This window comes from Topomyia yanbarensis, chromosome 3, assembly GCF_030247195.1.
Source record: "Topomyia yanbarensis strain Yona2022 chromosome 3, ASM3024719v1, whole genome shotgun sequence".
Classification (NCBI taxonomy): domain Eukaryota; kingdom Metazoa; phylum Arthropoda; class Insecta; order Diptera; family Culicidae; genus Topomyia; species Topomyia yanbarensis.
Window position 1 is genome coordinate 274,729,976 of NC_080672.1, and position 17,178 is coordinate 274,747,153.

At 36.8% G+C, this 17,178-nt stretch overlaps 1 protein-coding gene across 5 annotated transcripts in view; it reads right to left on the reverse strand.

Moving 5' to 3' along the window:
• The window catches only part of LOC131690253 (anion exchange protein 3), a 198,635-nt gene that overhangs the window by 32,509 nt on the left and 148,948 nt on the right, over positions 1-17,178 (reverse strand). For all 5 annotated transcript variants that reach the window (XM_058975856.1, XM_058975852.1, XM_058975853.1 and 2 more), the window contains 5 exons: positions 11,235-11,648; positions 3,603-3,709; positions 3,130-3,265; positions 2,638-3,072; positions 2,415-2,561 (listed from right to left, as the gene is read on the reverse strand). In XM_058975856.1, the coding sequence (XP_058831839.1) occupies positions 2,415-2,561; positions 2,638-3,072; positions 3,130-3,265; positions 3,603-3,709; positions 11,235-11,648 (1,239 nt within the window). The remainder of the gene's footprint in view (positions 1-2,414; positions 2,562-2,637; positions 3,073-3,129; positions 3,266-3,602; positions 3,710-11,234; positions 11,649-17,178) is intronic.

Below are 17,178 nucleotides of genomic sequence, written 5' to 3' on the forward strand. Positions count from 1 at the left end.
GAGATTTTTGTCTCGAATATGACATGGCCCGAAATTAGATTTATGAATTCGGCGACAATTAGAGCATTTGAAACTTTCTGGTTTCTTTCACCGGAAAAGCGTCGTTTGGATGCGAATTATCATAAAAAATGATACATTTGATTTCATAAGAATAACATGTGGAGGAGTAAAGTCAAGTGAATTTTTCAATTCGTTGGATATTTCGTCCAAACATTGCCCTTGCGGTAACGCTTTCAAGACAACCTTGAATGGTCCTGAAATCATATGAATAAAATTTATCTAACTTCTTCGAAAGAAACAGAAGAAGTCGTTTGTGGCAAATTATTGCATCATTCTCCTCTTTAACCAATCAGAAAAGATGCTTCCACGTCCGGAAGGAGCGTTGCAAGCTCAGTTCGAAAGGCTCGAATCAATAGATAGAGAATAAATCGGCATCTGCACCAATAGAGCCAAAATATGTCCTATGGCGATCGCAGTCAATATGGATTAGTGAACTCTATGACCATTCTTAAAATTAAACCGAGATTTCTACTCGGTTTTGCCATAACATGGTGGTAGTGATCTCTGAGAGATATTGCGAGTATAAAAGAATACAGGAACCTCCTTCAACCGATTTTTTTAAAATATAGCGTACCTCTGGAGCATGGGGATTATTTTGCGTGTGAAAGAGATCACCGAGCACTTAGATACCCAACACCACCGATCACAGAAGTCATCAAGATATCGCTGAATTGCTACACAATTTGCTGTGAATTGTACAATACATGATATAGAAACATTCATTGAAGAGTAGAGAGAATGCCAGATGACATAGTGCGAACCTAGAGCGACACGAATCCAAAAACAAAAACAGTATATGTCTTGCTTATTTAGCGTCAGTGAACTGCTTGCCGTTTTGATGGTTCAGAATAATTACTAAATTCAATTTAAAGGTTTACATTATTTGGTAAGTCTTGAGTCTTCTTACTGAATTTTGTCCATCTACCTCGCCGCAAGTAGTAATAGATAAGATTTTATTACAAGATAGTTTGTTTTTCTATCAAATTTCTTTTGAATATTGATATTCTACCTGTAAAATATTTAGTCCTTTAGTTTTGGTCGGATATCAAGACGTCAACAGTAATACTACTTATACATTTTATACTTACAACTCCCATGTTCGTTTATAATGATAATTATAATTGACAGTTCGATTGGAATTCCAAATAAAATATGACTTCTCTTTACTGTTCTAGTTTTTCAGACTTGACCTTGACTCATTATAACATTACGTGTAAAGGAGCGTTCATCGATATCTGTGTTACCTAAAGACTACAACCGTCCCAATATTCTCCAGTAATTGAATTGATTGTTTTAGAGCAAATCGTACAGCAAGATCTGCTGGAATAACTATATTATTAATGAATTTACGCATTATTTCGTCAAATTCACATGTGTCTTATATTTGAACTCTTATTAAATAATCCATAATATAACATTGTTCTCAAGTCTACAATATACCTAATGGTTCATCAAAATAATAATCATTGCCGGAGTACATATTCGTGCATGCGATTTCTCGGAGGGTGTGTCGGCTATTTTTATATCTCGGAAGACACAAGATTACAAACAGCACGTCTCCGTCAGTCAACTTAGTTTAATTACTGATAAGGGAAAATGGGTATGGGCTATGTTTTATAAATGAGATCATAAGAGATTACGCGGTACGGCGGCTGAAACTGCTCAATGCGTGACTAATACTTGGTTTATTGAAGGTTCTATTTAAAAAAAAAACACTCCCGTTTATTGATCCATATCGTACCGATGAAATATGGATGAATATGAGCTTGTTTCCGGTTGACCGCAGAAATTCAATATCATCAGAGCACCTGTTCTACTTTACAAACATACACACATACACTTCCACATCAAGTTCGTTTGTTGTGACATGCTTATCCCAATAATAATCAAGAATATCCAGCCATTAATCGTTGCTTGAACGATTCTAGCTACACACATCTCGTGCCAATTCGTCGTTAGAGATAAAAACTAGCGCCATTTATTTGATCAATGTCGTATGTACAGGGCGCATGAGACGGATGGTGAATAATGGAATAAATGGTTTATGGATACGAGAATGGATACATTCTGTTGGTATCTATTTCTAATCAGTCCCACCCGTGTGCAATTGACAGCCAGTTCTGTTTGAACAAATGAACGCAGTAACTATTAATACTTGAGTGCCAAAAGTGCTCCTAATTGTAATACAAAATGATATGGAGCATCGAATGTTATTTCAGTCTATTGATTCAAAGTGGATGTATGAATCGAATGATGGACAATTTTACTGACTGGATGGTTTATATGTGCAATTGGAGGGATCAACTTGTTTGCATTGTACCGCGAAGGTTTCTTACGTCAGCGTAATCACTCACCTGCAGGCTGCTGTAGCTGCTATACTTCCGCTTCGGACCAAAATGGAAACCACCGTGGGAGTGTTCGTTGACGTGTCGATGCCGTAGTAGTAGGGCACGCATAATGACGGGTTTATCATCTTCATGGATCAACTCATCTATAACCATCTGTGTAAGTAAAATGTGCATTTTTTAAGTCTTCTGGTATGTACTGTAGAACATAACCGCCGAAGTTTCAACTTACCTGTTCCACAATCCGGTAAGCAACCGAAGGAAGGTCTTTCTCATCCAAATCCATCAGCACGACACCCGTTTCGAGACAACGTCGAAGATTCAGCAATGAATGGAATGACAACGAGGCCACATGCGGACGACCCCAACGATCGGCTCCTTCTTCAACATCCTCCTCGTACTTGATCCAACGGGCTGTTTCTTTCCACTCGCGCTCCTCACCGGCACCTGTTAACTCATCCAACTGAACAAACACTTCATGGGGACTGTGATCGTACATCTTTTTGAACTTGTTGGGCGGAATGAGCTGGTGCAGTTTATCTCCCTCCTTCCGGTTTATGTTTACCACCGAGGATCCACCCTGTTGAGACTGTGCGCTCACCTTATGACGGCGCAGCGCCCGAGGATCGTCCGATCGATGAGAAGTTAACTCATCGATGTCAGCCTCCTGTAATCGATCAATAAGATCAACACAAATTTTCTTTGGTATCGCGCAATATCTCACCTGAAGAGCGGCGTCCTCTGGTTGTACAGAAACACGCCTGGCATTGGAACTGACCCCCTCGGTACCACTAGTGCGCCTCCACTCTGGGTGGTATTCTTGTAAAGAGAATTTTCTCGACTTGTGATGATGATGACGTCTATACGGCGCGGGGCAAGATTATTTGTTTTTAATTCATTCTATGTAGTTTCAATGATCAGAAGAGTCTAAACAAGATGTATGAACTCGCAACTACTCGATCGATAATTCTTCAAAGAGACTAATTGATCTGATCGATTTTCAAAATCGATGAAACATACATGCCAAATTTCATTTGAGTGAAAATGAGACCTTTGAGATTTGTTTGAAAGGGTCCTCGATTTTAATGTTCGAAAAATCCGTTTAAGTGTGTCATTGGTTTTTAAAATAGACCATATCAATTTGTTCCATTCCTATATAAACTATCGCAAATCATCGCATTACATTTTAACACTTACTCGGTACGTCGCCTGCGTTCCTCATTGCTGTCCTCTATCTGCAATCCTTCGAATTGAGTGTCCCGATCTTTGCTGTCAAATCGAACGTTTCGCCTAGCATTCGAATCCTACATTGGAAATATCAAAATAGTGTTCATTTTTAATTATTTATTTCTGAGGTGGATTGATAAATCAAATGTTCTATTTCTTGGGCCTACAAACAATTCTATCTTCGAGCTCTCTCCGTAACCATCGGGTGTGTAGAATTAAAAGGGTTACGGCTGTTGGAGAAAACATCCATTCGATTATAATCTACAGCATTCACAATTAGGTAAATAATATAGAAGCTTGAAGAGTTAGAAGAATGCCTTTCGCGAAAACAGCTGGCTTATCTCTGACACCCATCACTCAATACCCAACCGTTTTATCTGAGTCGATTGTTTTTGACTTGTACACTACGAAGATGTGCACTGGTATAGGCGAAAACTTGTTGAGTACTATTTTTGAGAGACTAGTGAATAGTGTAAGCTAGTTTGATCCATAATCCATTCTCCTCTCCCGAAACAAATTTATTTTGTTGTGGGTTCCCCAAGCTTTTGGTCGAGCCTTGGCAGTTTTTAGTTCACTCGCACATTTACTGCCGAAACTTTAAACGATACAAATAACACGGTGCAACAAAATAAAAAAATGAGTGTGATTGTCATGTGATCTGTTATAAATAGGGTTGCCACCTCCGGTCAGGTTTTTACCCGGAGATTTTTACTGACCTGGGATAGGTTTTTATAGAAGCACGAGTATACTTTGAAACCAAACCTATAGGCTAGTTTACAGTTCGGGAAATGGGCCGCCACGGGATTTCGCGCGGGATTTGCGTCGAGATTTGATCAGGGAAAATTTCCCACCGAGATCTCTCCAAACTGTCAAACCATAAAATCTGCTGCTTCTTAAAAATACAAACAGTAAAACTTGCAGCGAATTGCAAACCTTATAAAAAATACTATTTTTCCCGTCGAAAAAAATTTGTGTTGAATTGTTCCCGGCCGGATTTCTGTGTGGAGAGTTTTAAAATCCCGTGATGTTTCCCGTGGTTGGGTTTACACTTCAGTAAAACTGTCATTTTTGTGTAGACTCATTTCCCGTCACGGGATTTGAAATTCCGAGCTCCATTTAAAATTCACAGGGACCCAAACCCGGTGACACGTTTTCCGAACTGTAAACTAGCCTTACCTGCTGAGTTTAAATGGGACAAGTATAAACTCTTTCATTCTTTTTGCAACTCGTTACTAAAATTGACTCACATTCACCGTTTAAACTATAAATTTTTCGCGTTTCTAAACCGTTTTGATGATGTATATTGGTGTGAACTATCAACCCCCCCCCCTTCCCCCCCCCCCCCCCCGATAACGATAAAAAATCTGAAAGCATCGACCACTCTCGCTGTGGAGGATAAGCCGGACAAGGGTTGCGCTCTGCCACAGCTAACAGGAGAAGTAGAGTGAAGCAGGCAGGAAAGCGGCATCGTTTTGTAGGAGCGTGATATTTTGAACGTTGCTTCCTGAACGTAACGATTTCTTTATATTTTGCACTATTTACTAGAAATCAGTTACAACATACTTGTAAAATATTTTAAGGTGTGCTAATACACCAACACAAATAACGGAATAATTCATGTTTTTATAGGATTATGAATGTTTTCGAAACCAGGATAGCGTAAAATCCAACCACAACCGTTATTTGAAATTTGATCCATGTTTCGCATTTTTGTTCCATTTTTTTATTTCTGCATGGGTTTTTTTTTATTTTGTTAAAATTTCATTGATATATTTTTTCAAATTGTGGATTTTATTTATATTTCTACAACTTCAAGATTTTGCCTTTTTTTATCTATTTTTATACTTTTATTTTATCCATCTTTTCACTTTCTTTATTTTTGCTTTTTTTCTATTTCTATCACTACCACTTACTTTAATTTATAGCTTTTTCTCTGTTATTTCATTTTATTCGCAATTTTTCAAGGAAATTCTGCTTTTTTTATTTTATTTTTCTTATTGTTTCATATTTGACCTTATAATGACCTGCTTTTTTGGTCATTTCATCCAATTTTTAAAATTTGCCTGTTTTATTCTTATCATAGACTTTCTCTATTTCCCTTTTTTCATTTTTTTGCATTTCTTCAAGCAGTTTCACTTGTTTAAATTCATTCCAATTTGTCTTATTGTTTAATTATTTACCTTTCCCGTATTTTCTTCCTTATTTTCTAGTTTTTAGCCTTCCGTTTTCGTAGTTTTTTCCCGTTGTGAATTTAATATAATTTTATTAATATTTTACACATTTTCCTTATCTTTTAATTCGTTATAGTTCTTCTTCATTGTTTCAGTTTAACCTATTTTGAAAGTACTTTTTCTGTTGTCCATTTTCCTATACGTTTACTTTGATTTTTTATTTTTTTTTTATTTTCCTAAAAAACTTTTGATTTGTCTTTTTTGACACTATGCGCACTTTTCTTCATTTTACATTTAGTTCATTGCTTGAATTTATTTCAAATTTACTTTCTAATGTTTTTACTATTCTTTAAATAACACTAGTTTACAAATTTTGGGTTAATTGCATGAAGTTAAGAAAAAAGGTGTTTTCTAAGTCAATTTTGGGTCGCTGAGCACGAAAAACATATCCATTTTCTTTTTCAAAGAACCGTTTTTGTGATTTTTTAAAAAAGGTGTTTTTGAGCACTTTTTGCAGTTTTTGGTCAATATTTCAGGAACAAATCTTCCGATTAACATAAACGACTCACTATTCGAAAGGTATTGATGTGCCCGATCCATGTATAACATGTTAGGATAAAATATCAACAATTTAGGGTTAAGAGTAACCAAAGTCAAAAAAGTAGTGTTTGGTAAAATTACTAATTTTTGGTTAATTTTTCATAAAAAAATAAATCAGCAAAAAAAATCTTTTAAAATCTTATGTGACAGGCAAACTTCTCACGTGAACTTAAAGCCTAAGATCACGAAAATCCGACAAAAACTGGTGATGTTATTAGGCACCGAATGAAAATTGCTCTGTTTTTCACATATCTCTTTTGGTGTTCAATAAGATTACATTACACACTCAATTCAGCTCGGCAATTTCCCAACAGCCGTGTAGTCAGCAAATCTGGAAACTGATATCTCAGTAAAGTGATATTTGTTTTCTGGTTTTCGGTAAAATATTTTCTGAGTCTCAGCTATCAAATGTCACTTTCACTGAGATCTTAGCAAAAAAGATATTTGCTGAGATCTCAGCTGTTGAGATTTCGGCAAAAGTTGCAAAAAGGCTGAGATTCGGCAGGAAAAATTAAGTGTGAAGTTTACAATAAAAATGAAGTTACGAGAAAAAGTGTTTTCTAGCTTAATTTTGGGTCGCTGAACACGAAAATAATGCTCTATTTCTCTTTCAAAGAAGTTCGAGTTTAAAAAAAAACGTTTTTCTTTTGCTTCCGCTTTTTTGTTTTTGCTCTATTTTTTAATACAGAAAACTAATTTTTCGTATTTTCAGAACCTAATGTGACAGATTTTAACAATTTTAAGGTAATCGCGATAAGCTAAGAAGAAAAGTGTTCCCTCAGTTAATTTTGGATCGCTGAATACGAAAACCAAGTCCATTTTTTTTTCAAAGAAGCATTTTGAAGATTTTTTTGAAAAAGGTGTTTTTGGGCACTATTTTAGTTATTTGTCAATATCTTGTTCAAATGGGATCCGATCGAAACAGTTCGAACGGTATTGATGTGCCCTTTCCGAAAATGTATAATATGCGTAGATCAAATCTCGACAAACATATGATTACGGCTTAAAAGCCAACTGTCAAAATTCCCCTTGAAATGAAATTTCAGACAAACTGTTACCCGCCAATCACCGATGTTTATAGTAAACAAAAGAAAAAAAGTTTTCTCTTGCATTAACTGCTATGAACTGCGTTTAGCCAATAACGGTTTGCCCGGAATTTCCTTTCAAAGAGAATTTTGACAGTTGGCTGTTAAGCCGTAATCGTATGTTTGTCGAGAATTGTACATTTATTATGATTACAATCGACCAAAGTAAAAAAAGTCTAATGTTCGACCTTTTTATAAAAAATGCATATTTGTTGTAAATTTTTTATAATAAATCAAGAACAGAAGAAAATTCTTTTAGAATCTAATGAGATAAATAATCTTTTTGCATAAATTTTAATCCAATGGTTGGATATTTGGGTATTCATTTTTATCCTTCTGCTTCAACAGGCTTCACAGCAGATTCTCAGTTCACAGAATATTACGTGGCTAGCGCTTCGATCCCACTGAAACTCCTTCCCGATAGGGACTCGAATATTTGACGACTGGCTTATGAGACCAGTGCTACACCCTCTAAACCGCCGCACCAGGGCAGGGTCCGCTAAAATAATAAAATTTCCATTTCGCTCAATGTGCCATTCATTTTCTTCGCGTTAATTTCTCTTTTATTCATTTTCTTCATGTTAATTTCTCCATTTTGTGTGTTACTATAGTATACTATGTTGGCTTTTTTTGTTTTCCATTTTGTCCGTTTGCTCCGTTTTTGTTCAATACTTTCAAAATTCTTTATTTTTTCGTCTTTTCATCATTCCAACATTTCCAGTTTTTCTAAATTTTCCAGCTCGTCCATTTTTTTTAATTTCTCTATGGTTATTTTATTTTTATCTTTTATATATACTCCTCTAATTTTACGCATTCTTAACGTTTTATTTACTTTTTATATCGCTTTAAATGTCTTGTTTTTTAATGTGAAACAAATTTTATTATTCTTGATACTTTGAGTTTTGCAGTTTTATGCATTTTTTTACTACGCCCTATTGCGAAACTACCTAGGCCCATGAAATTGAGCTAAGGCTTTTGAATAATTCATCCAAACATACCAATGTGATAAATCTAAAGTACATGATGCTATTTTGGTATGCTATATGAAATGTCATTAGTACACCCGCAGTGTTGGCAAAAAAAAATATTTTTTGGCAATTAATTCGATCTATCGAACTTTGAACAGCTATAACTTGTTGTAGAGACATTCTAGCACCATGCATCCTTCGGAAAAGTTGTTCAGCATATCCTGGACTACACTTCTATCTAATTGTTGGTATACTGCAGGAAGAACTGTAGTCTGTAAAATTGAAAACGCAAAAAAGTAGGTTTTCCCATACTAATTTCCATACAAATTTCAAACGCAATGCGCTACGCCGGGTCAAATCCAATCGACCCCAAATTTTGCACAGTTGTTTGGGACCCCAAATGGAACCAACAAAGTGCTGTGCTCGGTTGATTAGGGTATGATTACGTTTTTACATATAACAATGCCCCACCCTAATACATAGTGGTGTTGGACCCCCCGGGCCCATATTTTCTCTCTGCGGCCTTGGTACCACAACATAGTAAATATCAGAACATCTTTATCTTTCTTCAGCTTACTGCCACTTGGTCAAGTCTCCCCAACACTAGGTATTACGTTCAATGTTGTGCAAATTTTAGTAATAACTATTTCAATGTTCCTATTTATGTAAAATCATTTCACTAATTCACAAAGAATTAAATAATGTATGAGTACTTTAACAGTTATTATTAGTCGAGTATATATGTCCACACAAAGTTTGATAAAAAATTGCATTATTTAATGCAAATTTATTAATTACGAAGTATTTGCTATAAGGAAAGGATTTTTCATTCCAAACTTTTAAAATTACCTTAAGGGACCGAAACAAGTATAAACATATTTTTGAATTTTTTTAAGAACCTAATAGAACACGTTATAGTTAATAATAGAATTCTGCGCTTTGTCAAGTCTCCCCATGTTCCCCTAACTCTTGCACCATGATCAGTCAGCCAAACGGCATTCGGCCAAACAGCATTCGACTACACGGCATTCGGCCAAACGAGCAAAATGTACTAAGAATGTAATAGACATTTCCACAATTATATTGAACGTGGATTCATAGTTTGGAAAATTGAAAATTGCACTATTCCATCACTAAGTGGATTAAAACAGATTTTTCAAATTGACATCAGATCTTCACGTTTCATTCTTTTCTAAATCAGATAAAAATGTATCGCTGCATTTCAAAACGATTATTGAAATTTGAACGGGAATTGTTTACTTTGCGTAACCCTTTAATCACGTCTGTATTCGACCAAATGGCTTTCGGACAAATGGCATTCGGCCAAACGGCATTCGGCCAGACGGCATTCAGCCAAACGGCATTCGGCCAAACGGCATTCAGCCAAACGGCATTCGGCCAAACGGCTTTCGACCAGATGACCGGACACCGGTGAAAGCATTCTTGTGAATGGCGAACGCACGGTTCGTGTTGCGATTTTTCCTTGATTGCTTCCAAGTAGGCGAAAGGTCTTGTGGATACCTTTTTTCGTTTTAGCCAATTTAAAGATGTCTATCTGATTGTGTTCGATGGGTCAATATTTTACAAGTCGCAATGTAAATACTATTCATTTAAATAAAACGGTTGTTTTATTACAAAGGCGGTAGCACCGCATCATATATCATGAATGTTGTCCGCAAAATCTCCTACTTTTATTAACATTGCTGAACTGAATTTTTCTTATATGAAAAATCTCAGAAATCAAGGAAATTTAGGCATACTGACTTTTAGTCATGAAACCACATTTTTTCATTACATACCTTAACACCCCACATCCCGTATTTTGCCTGATGAGAGCCTTATGCACTCCATATTACTTGCCATCGCTCGGAGTGTTGATTAGACAAAGCTTTCCCATAAAAATCGTATTGGTTGGCAGGCCCTAGTTTAACAAAATCACGCATGCTTTTTTATTCTACTGGCTCAGAAAATCAGAAATGCTACACGCACTGAACCTATTAATATTCTATTACTAGATTTTGTATACGTCAGTAGAAAAACAGTAATAGACTGTGGCGTGGGTCGCCAAAGAAGTTGGAAATAAATCTCCAATTATGGAAAGCCATGGTGTTTCGTTCTCCACTATGCTGTACAAATCTAAAAATGTATGTCCGAGACATGCTCTATATTAAGGGGTAAGGGGTTCTAATCTTAATTCTTAGTCAACTACATTTCAACGTACGTAATTTTTTATAAAAGAATTGCCGCTTCAGTGTCTAGTTGCTACGATGCGGTCAATAAAAATCAAAAAAAAAAGTTTCTCCTAGGTGTATCTCATATACTACTAAACCATGTAGGGGTTTTCAAAAATATCGGCTAGGATTTAATTGAAAATTCATATTTTAGCTTTATAAAAAATTATGTTAAATTATTTACGAGAAATCGAAATATCTCTTCGTAGCCCATTAGGTTATATATGTATGTCAATGTTTGGTGAAGCAATCGACAGAGATTTGTTGATACTATCAGCTCGCCAAATTTGAGAAATAATGTTTTGAGAAAAATGCGTTTAATGTTTAGTAATTTTCTACGGTCGGTGCTAGATGCCTCAAAAAAGTGTTTTAAACGACCGATTCGATATGGTTTCTGACCATGAGACAGTTTGTTTTTCTTATTCTGAACGTGTCGAGGAAGGATTTAAGTTGATCAAAATATCAATTTTTTAAAAGTATCCTGGTGGTCTTATCCCTCAATGGAAATAGAACGCATTGCGCATTAAAGTTGTAGCGATCCACTCACCCATTGCTCTCCCTGCAGCGTTCCGTGGTCTACCAGCGGTTCATCGTTAACAGTTTCGCTGAAATCATTGGACGAATTATCGGCCAGAGTGGTGTCGTAGGATGCTTTGGTGGCAGTGCCGCTCTTCGAGGACAGCGAAATCGGACTGGTCGGGGAAGTTGTTGGCGGCGAGCCGTTGACGTTAGTACCCGGACCCGACGAACCGTCCATCGGGTGTAGGTTGGATGCTGTCAGCAGCGGTCGCTGCTCAACGGAGCGATGCGGTGTATCGTCGTACTTTAGTGGCGAGTTGTCGACCAGTACATCGTCCTTTAGGCGTTTTAGTTCGAACTTTTCCTTGTCGGTGCCGACCGAACTGAACACCTTTTCCATTTCATCGTCCAGCTGCACCTTGTCCGGGTCATCGTTGCTTGTCTGTGGGACGATTGAATAGGCGAGAGAGAGAGAAAGAAAATTTTATTAGTTAATATGCGTTTGAGATGCCGGTTTCAGATTCGGCCATTTAATTCTTATGGTTTTATTGGTATGTGAAGGCGTTTGATGATTGATGATGATTAATGAACTGATACAGTGCAAAGCAAATGATCAAAGATGGACGAAACCGGTAGGTATCGAAAACAATTTTAATGGAGACGCATCGTAATTCGTTCGTTTAATATTGTATCGTTTCGTTCTTATTATGTATTAAATTTTAAATATTCTTCGGCCGAGTGAATGACCACCAGGTTTAAAACCTATAATAAACAAATTACAAATTCTTATATTCTTCGCTTATGAAGCGAAACGAGAAATTAGGAAATATTGTATAAATCACAACTGACGTACAACGTGTTTTGCTATCAACTGACTGTAAGATTACATGCTCAAATTTACTGTAGCTAGTAATTGATTAACACGTCTTCACTAGAAAATAGTCGTCACGGACTCAGGGCCGCCGAGAGGGGGGGGGGTGTTTCCCCCCGGGCCCGGAGTTTTGAAGGGGGCCCGGATTTTTAACAGAAACTAAAATTTTGAGAAATACTTTTTCGACAAAAAATTATTTGAGAATATAATTAAAAATTCAATATCTTGTGTATGAGGTAACTAGAATAGCGAAAATTCTAAACTACTGCATATTTGATATCAACTATGTTTATACCAACCTAATTCTCGCATCGAAACAAGATCAGACTCGAGCGGGCATAGCGGAATTTGTACATTGAATGTCATGTACGCAGCTCACCTGGGTTCGAATCCCAACTCCGCACATAGGAATAGAGATTTGTTATAGGAAAATTCCAAACCTGAATGAAGAAGCGCATGACCTTAAGATTAAAATGTCTATAATCGAAACAAAAATATGATCAGACTTGTAAGGGTTAAACAATTAAATGGTTTGATTAGAAGTCATGAGGTGGTCTTCAAATTTCGCCAATTTGAAATCGATGTTTTTGATTTATTGAATTTCCAATCTTCGAAAGCGCTGGATTAGTATCGAAAGTAATTATTGAAAGAAAAAACCCTGCTTAGGGTTGCCACAGCGGTTTTGGGGGCGAATTCTGTGTCTTCGTTCAGGTAAATCCGAATTCGCTCGGAAGAATCCATTGAACTATTTTGCAATTTTGCGTTGCCCTTTTCTTTACCAGGAATCGCCTAGCACCCAATCCTCATAAACATCATCCTCGGGTTGCAGGCCCTAATTGTTAAGGAGGGCCTCTCTTGGCGTTGACAAATATTATTTTAAAAGTGCCATTTGGGTTTACTTTACCCCATTGAACCTTCGCTTCAATGGATTAATGTTCCTCACAAAGATTCTAGAAAGAAACTGAAGTGTGATTTCACACCCCGTGTTTGTTTACTGAGGAGCAGAGCAAAGCTCGCCCGGGTTATCCTTCACAGCGAAAGTGGTTGGTGCTTTAGGATTCTTTGTGAATATCCGAGAAAGCAACATCAGTTACAACATCCACCTAAACCAAAAAACTGTTAACAAATGCAAAAACATACAACTAAATGTGAACGGCACAGAAAGGTGGAGTGCTTTACCAAAACATTACACTCTGCGGTGAATGTGAAGAAAATAAGATATTTTTCCTCCTAGTGCTACGAGCTACAAAGCAAACAGTGCATATTTATTTGTTTTTAAGAGTTTTATACAATAAAAAGCAATGGAAGCGCTCCAAAATTCTGTCGAGTTGAGATCACTTTCATTCGAAATTCTAATTGATTTCAACGCATACCCATGTGTCTCTTGAAGTCTATCCCCTGCTCAGTAAAATTCTGCTGGCCAAAGTACCACTAGAAGCGGTAACCCTACCTCTATTTGAGAGCTCAATTTGTCAAATGAGTCATCAAAAATTCTTGATTTACCAAAAGAATTCGAAATTAATCCAAAAAATTAAAATTTAATATATTTAGTTTGCCGTTCATTGATACAAAATTTATAAAAAATCATATTCAGATAATAGATGATACATAAAAACATTTTTGTAAAGGGGTCATACTCAAATGACGTAGCTTTTTTTCGGCGATTTTCGAATTTCATGCTCTGTTGCGTTTCGGCTTCGCCTCATCAGAAACCGACACTAATTTATTGTCGGAATAGATTAACGCTTGACGCAAATCCCTTAAAACTAAAACACACTTTGTGTTTCAATCGAACGACTGATCAAACATGATGTCCCGTTCGAGTAGAAGTTCTGCTTATGCCGATGAGACACAGTGAAGCCGAAACTTGTCTTGACTTAGCAGGCCTATGCGGAAGCACTATGCTATATTTCACCTTAAGGAGGAAAATTTGGTAAAAACCAAAATTTCTCACTAGGGTCAAAATTTGTTGGTAAAAACCAGTCTTTGTACAGGAGGGCACAAATCCTTATTTCATACAACAAGCCACTTTCGTGACGCGTATAGTGTTAATAGTTTTGTTTTGAATTTTATATGTCATGGAGCATGAAAATAAGATCTCTTAGTTCACAATTCTGCAGCTGCCAATGATTCTAAGAAGCATACGTTCAACTAAATTACTAAATTGATTTCGAAGAGAAAATTTAACTCTGCTACCAAACTAAATCAACTAGTTAGCAAGATTAGCTAACTAATGTAGCAAGTTAAATCCGCATACAAAATCTTTTCGTTTTGAAGGAGTGAGCGTGAGATTTTGAACGTCGCTTCCTGAACGTAACGATTTTATTTTATTTTTGAACTATTTTCTAGAAATCAGTTACAGCATTCTTGTAAAATATTTTAAGGTATGCTAGTACACAAACACAAATAAAAGAATAATTCATGTTTTATAGAATTATGAATGTTTTCGAATCCAGCATAGCGTAAAATCCAACCAAAACCCTTATTTGAAATATGATCCATGTTTCTCATTTTTTTTTATTCCTGCATGGATTTTTTTTTTATTTTCTTAAAATTTCATTGATCTATTTTTTCAAGTTATGGATTGTATTTGTGTTTCTACAATTGTAAGATTCTGCCTTTTGTTTATCTATTTACTTTTATTTTATCCATCTTTTTACGTTCCTTACTTTTGCTTTTTGCCTTTCTCAATAGAAAGGTATTGCAATTGCTCTGAAAACCGACTTTTTAACGGAGACCCGGAGGGCCGAGTGACATATACCATTCGATTCAGTTCGTCGAGTTCGGCAAATGTCTGTGTGTGTATGTATGTGTGTATGTATGTATGTGTGTGTGTATGTGTGTGTGTATGTGACCAAAAATGTCACTCATTTTTCTCAGAGATGGCTGAACCGATTTTGACAAACTTAGTCTCAAATGAAAGGTGCAACGTTCCCATAGGCTGCTATTGAATTTCTAATGGATCCGACTTCCGGTTCCGGAATTACAGGGTGATAAGTACGAACACACAGAAAATGTCGATTTTAATAAATTCTGCAATGAATGTATAAAGGTGAAAAATTTTCCAAAATATGACCACAACTGCTTCGATTTGTAGTATTAGGTCACTAACATCCATTCAAAGTCTATTTGGCCACATTGGCCACCATCCTCGGTTCCGGAAGCCCCGGCGGAAGTATCTAAATTCAGAATAACAGTCACATCGGTTTCTCGGAGATGGCTAGACCGATTCGACTAAACTTGGCCTAAAATGAAAGGTATTGCGTCCCCGTAAATGGCTATTTAATTTCATTCCGATCCGACTTCCGGTTCCGGAGTTACAGGTTGTGGCGTGCGATCACATAGCAAATTGTGATTTAAACCGATACTCCGATGAAAGCAAAAAAGGTAAAAAATTCGCTAAAATGTCTCTCAAACAACTTAAATTTGCTGTTCTAGGTCACCGACGGCCAACCAAACTTTCGTTGACTACATTGACCACCATAGACGGTTCCGGAAGTGCCCGGGAAAAGCGGCCATCTTTCAAAATTTACGAACTCACATCAGTTTCCCGGAAATGGTTAGGCCGATTTTCACAAACTTAGTCCCAAATGATAGCTATAATATCCCCATAGATGTCTATAAAATTTCGTACGGATCGCATATATGGTTCCGGAAATATAGACTAAACCGTCCGGTCACATATGAAATTCCCATATAAGCCGGAACTCAATTTTTTTTTTTCGAAGGGGGGACCTCATGAAATTTCAGAAATCGAATTCGTATTTTTGATGCCAAACATCTTTAAAATGCATGAAACGTCGAGATTTTATGTTATCTCGAAAATTATTTTTTTTATAAAAATCGACTCTTTGGGACTTTGCCGATTTTGCACCTTTTTGCCTTTCTCAATAGAAAGGTATTGCAATTGCTCTGAAAACCGACTTTTTAACGGAGGCCCGGAGGGCCGAGTGACATATACCATTCGATTCAGTTCGTCGAGTTCGGCAAATGTCTGTGTGTGTATGTATGTGTGTATGTATGTATGTGTGTGTGTATGTGTGTGTGTATGTGACCAAAAATGTCACTCATTTTTCTCAGAGATGCCTGAACCGATTTTGACAAACTTAGTCTCAAATGAAAGGTGCAACGTTCCCATAGGCTGCTATTGAATTTCTAATGGATCCGACTTCCGGTTCCGGAATTACAGGGTGATAAGTACGAACACGCAGAAAATGTCGATTTTAATAAATTCTGCAATGAATGTATAAAGGTGAAAAATTTTCCAAAATATGACCACAACTGCTTCGATTTGTAGTATTAGGTCACTAACATCCATTCAAAGTCTATTTGGCCACATTGGCCACCATCCTCGGTTCCGGAAGCCCCGGCGGAAGTATCTAAATTCAGAATAACAGTCACATCGGTTTCTCGGAGATGGCTAGACCGATTCGACTAAACTTGGCCTAAAATGAAAGGTATTGCGTCCCCGTAAATGGCTATTTAATTTCATTCCGATCCGACTTCCGGTTCCGGAGTTACAGGTTGTGGCGTGCGATCACATAGCAAATTGTGATTTAAACCGATACTCCGATGAAAGCAAAATAGGTAAAAATTTCGCTAAAATGTCTCTCAAACAACTTAAATTTGCTGTTCTAGGTCACCGACGGCCAACCAAACTTTCGTTGACTACATTGACCACCATAGACGGTTCCGGAAGTGCCCGGGAAAAGCGGCCATCTTTCAAAATTTACGAACTCACATCAGTTTCCCGGAAATGGTTAGGCCGATTTTCACAAACTTAGTCCCAAATGATAGCTATAATATCCCCATAGATGTCTATAAAATTTCGTACGGATCGCATATATGGTTCCGGAAATATAGACTAAACCGTCCGGTCACATATGAAATTCCCATATAAGCCGGAACTCAATTTTTTTTTCAAAGGGGGGACCTCATGAAATTTCAGAAATCGAATTCGTATTTTTGATGCCAAACATCTTTAAAATGCATGAAACGTCGAGATTTTATGTTATCTCGAAAATTATTTTTTTTATAAAAATCGACTCTTTGGGACTTTGCCGATTTTGCACCTTTTTTCAGTTCAATATTACCGTGGCTG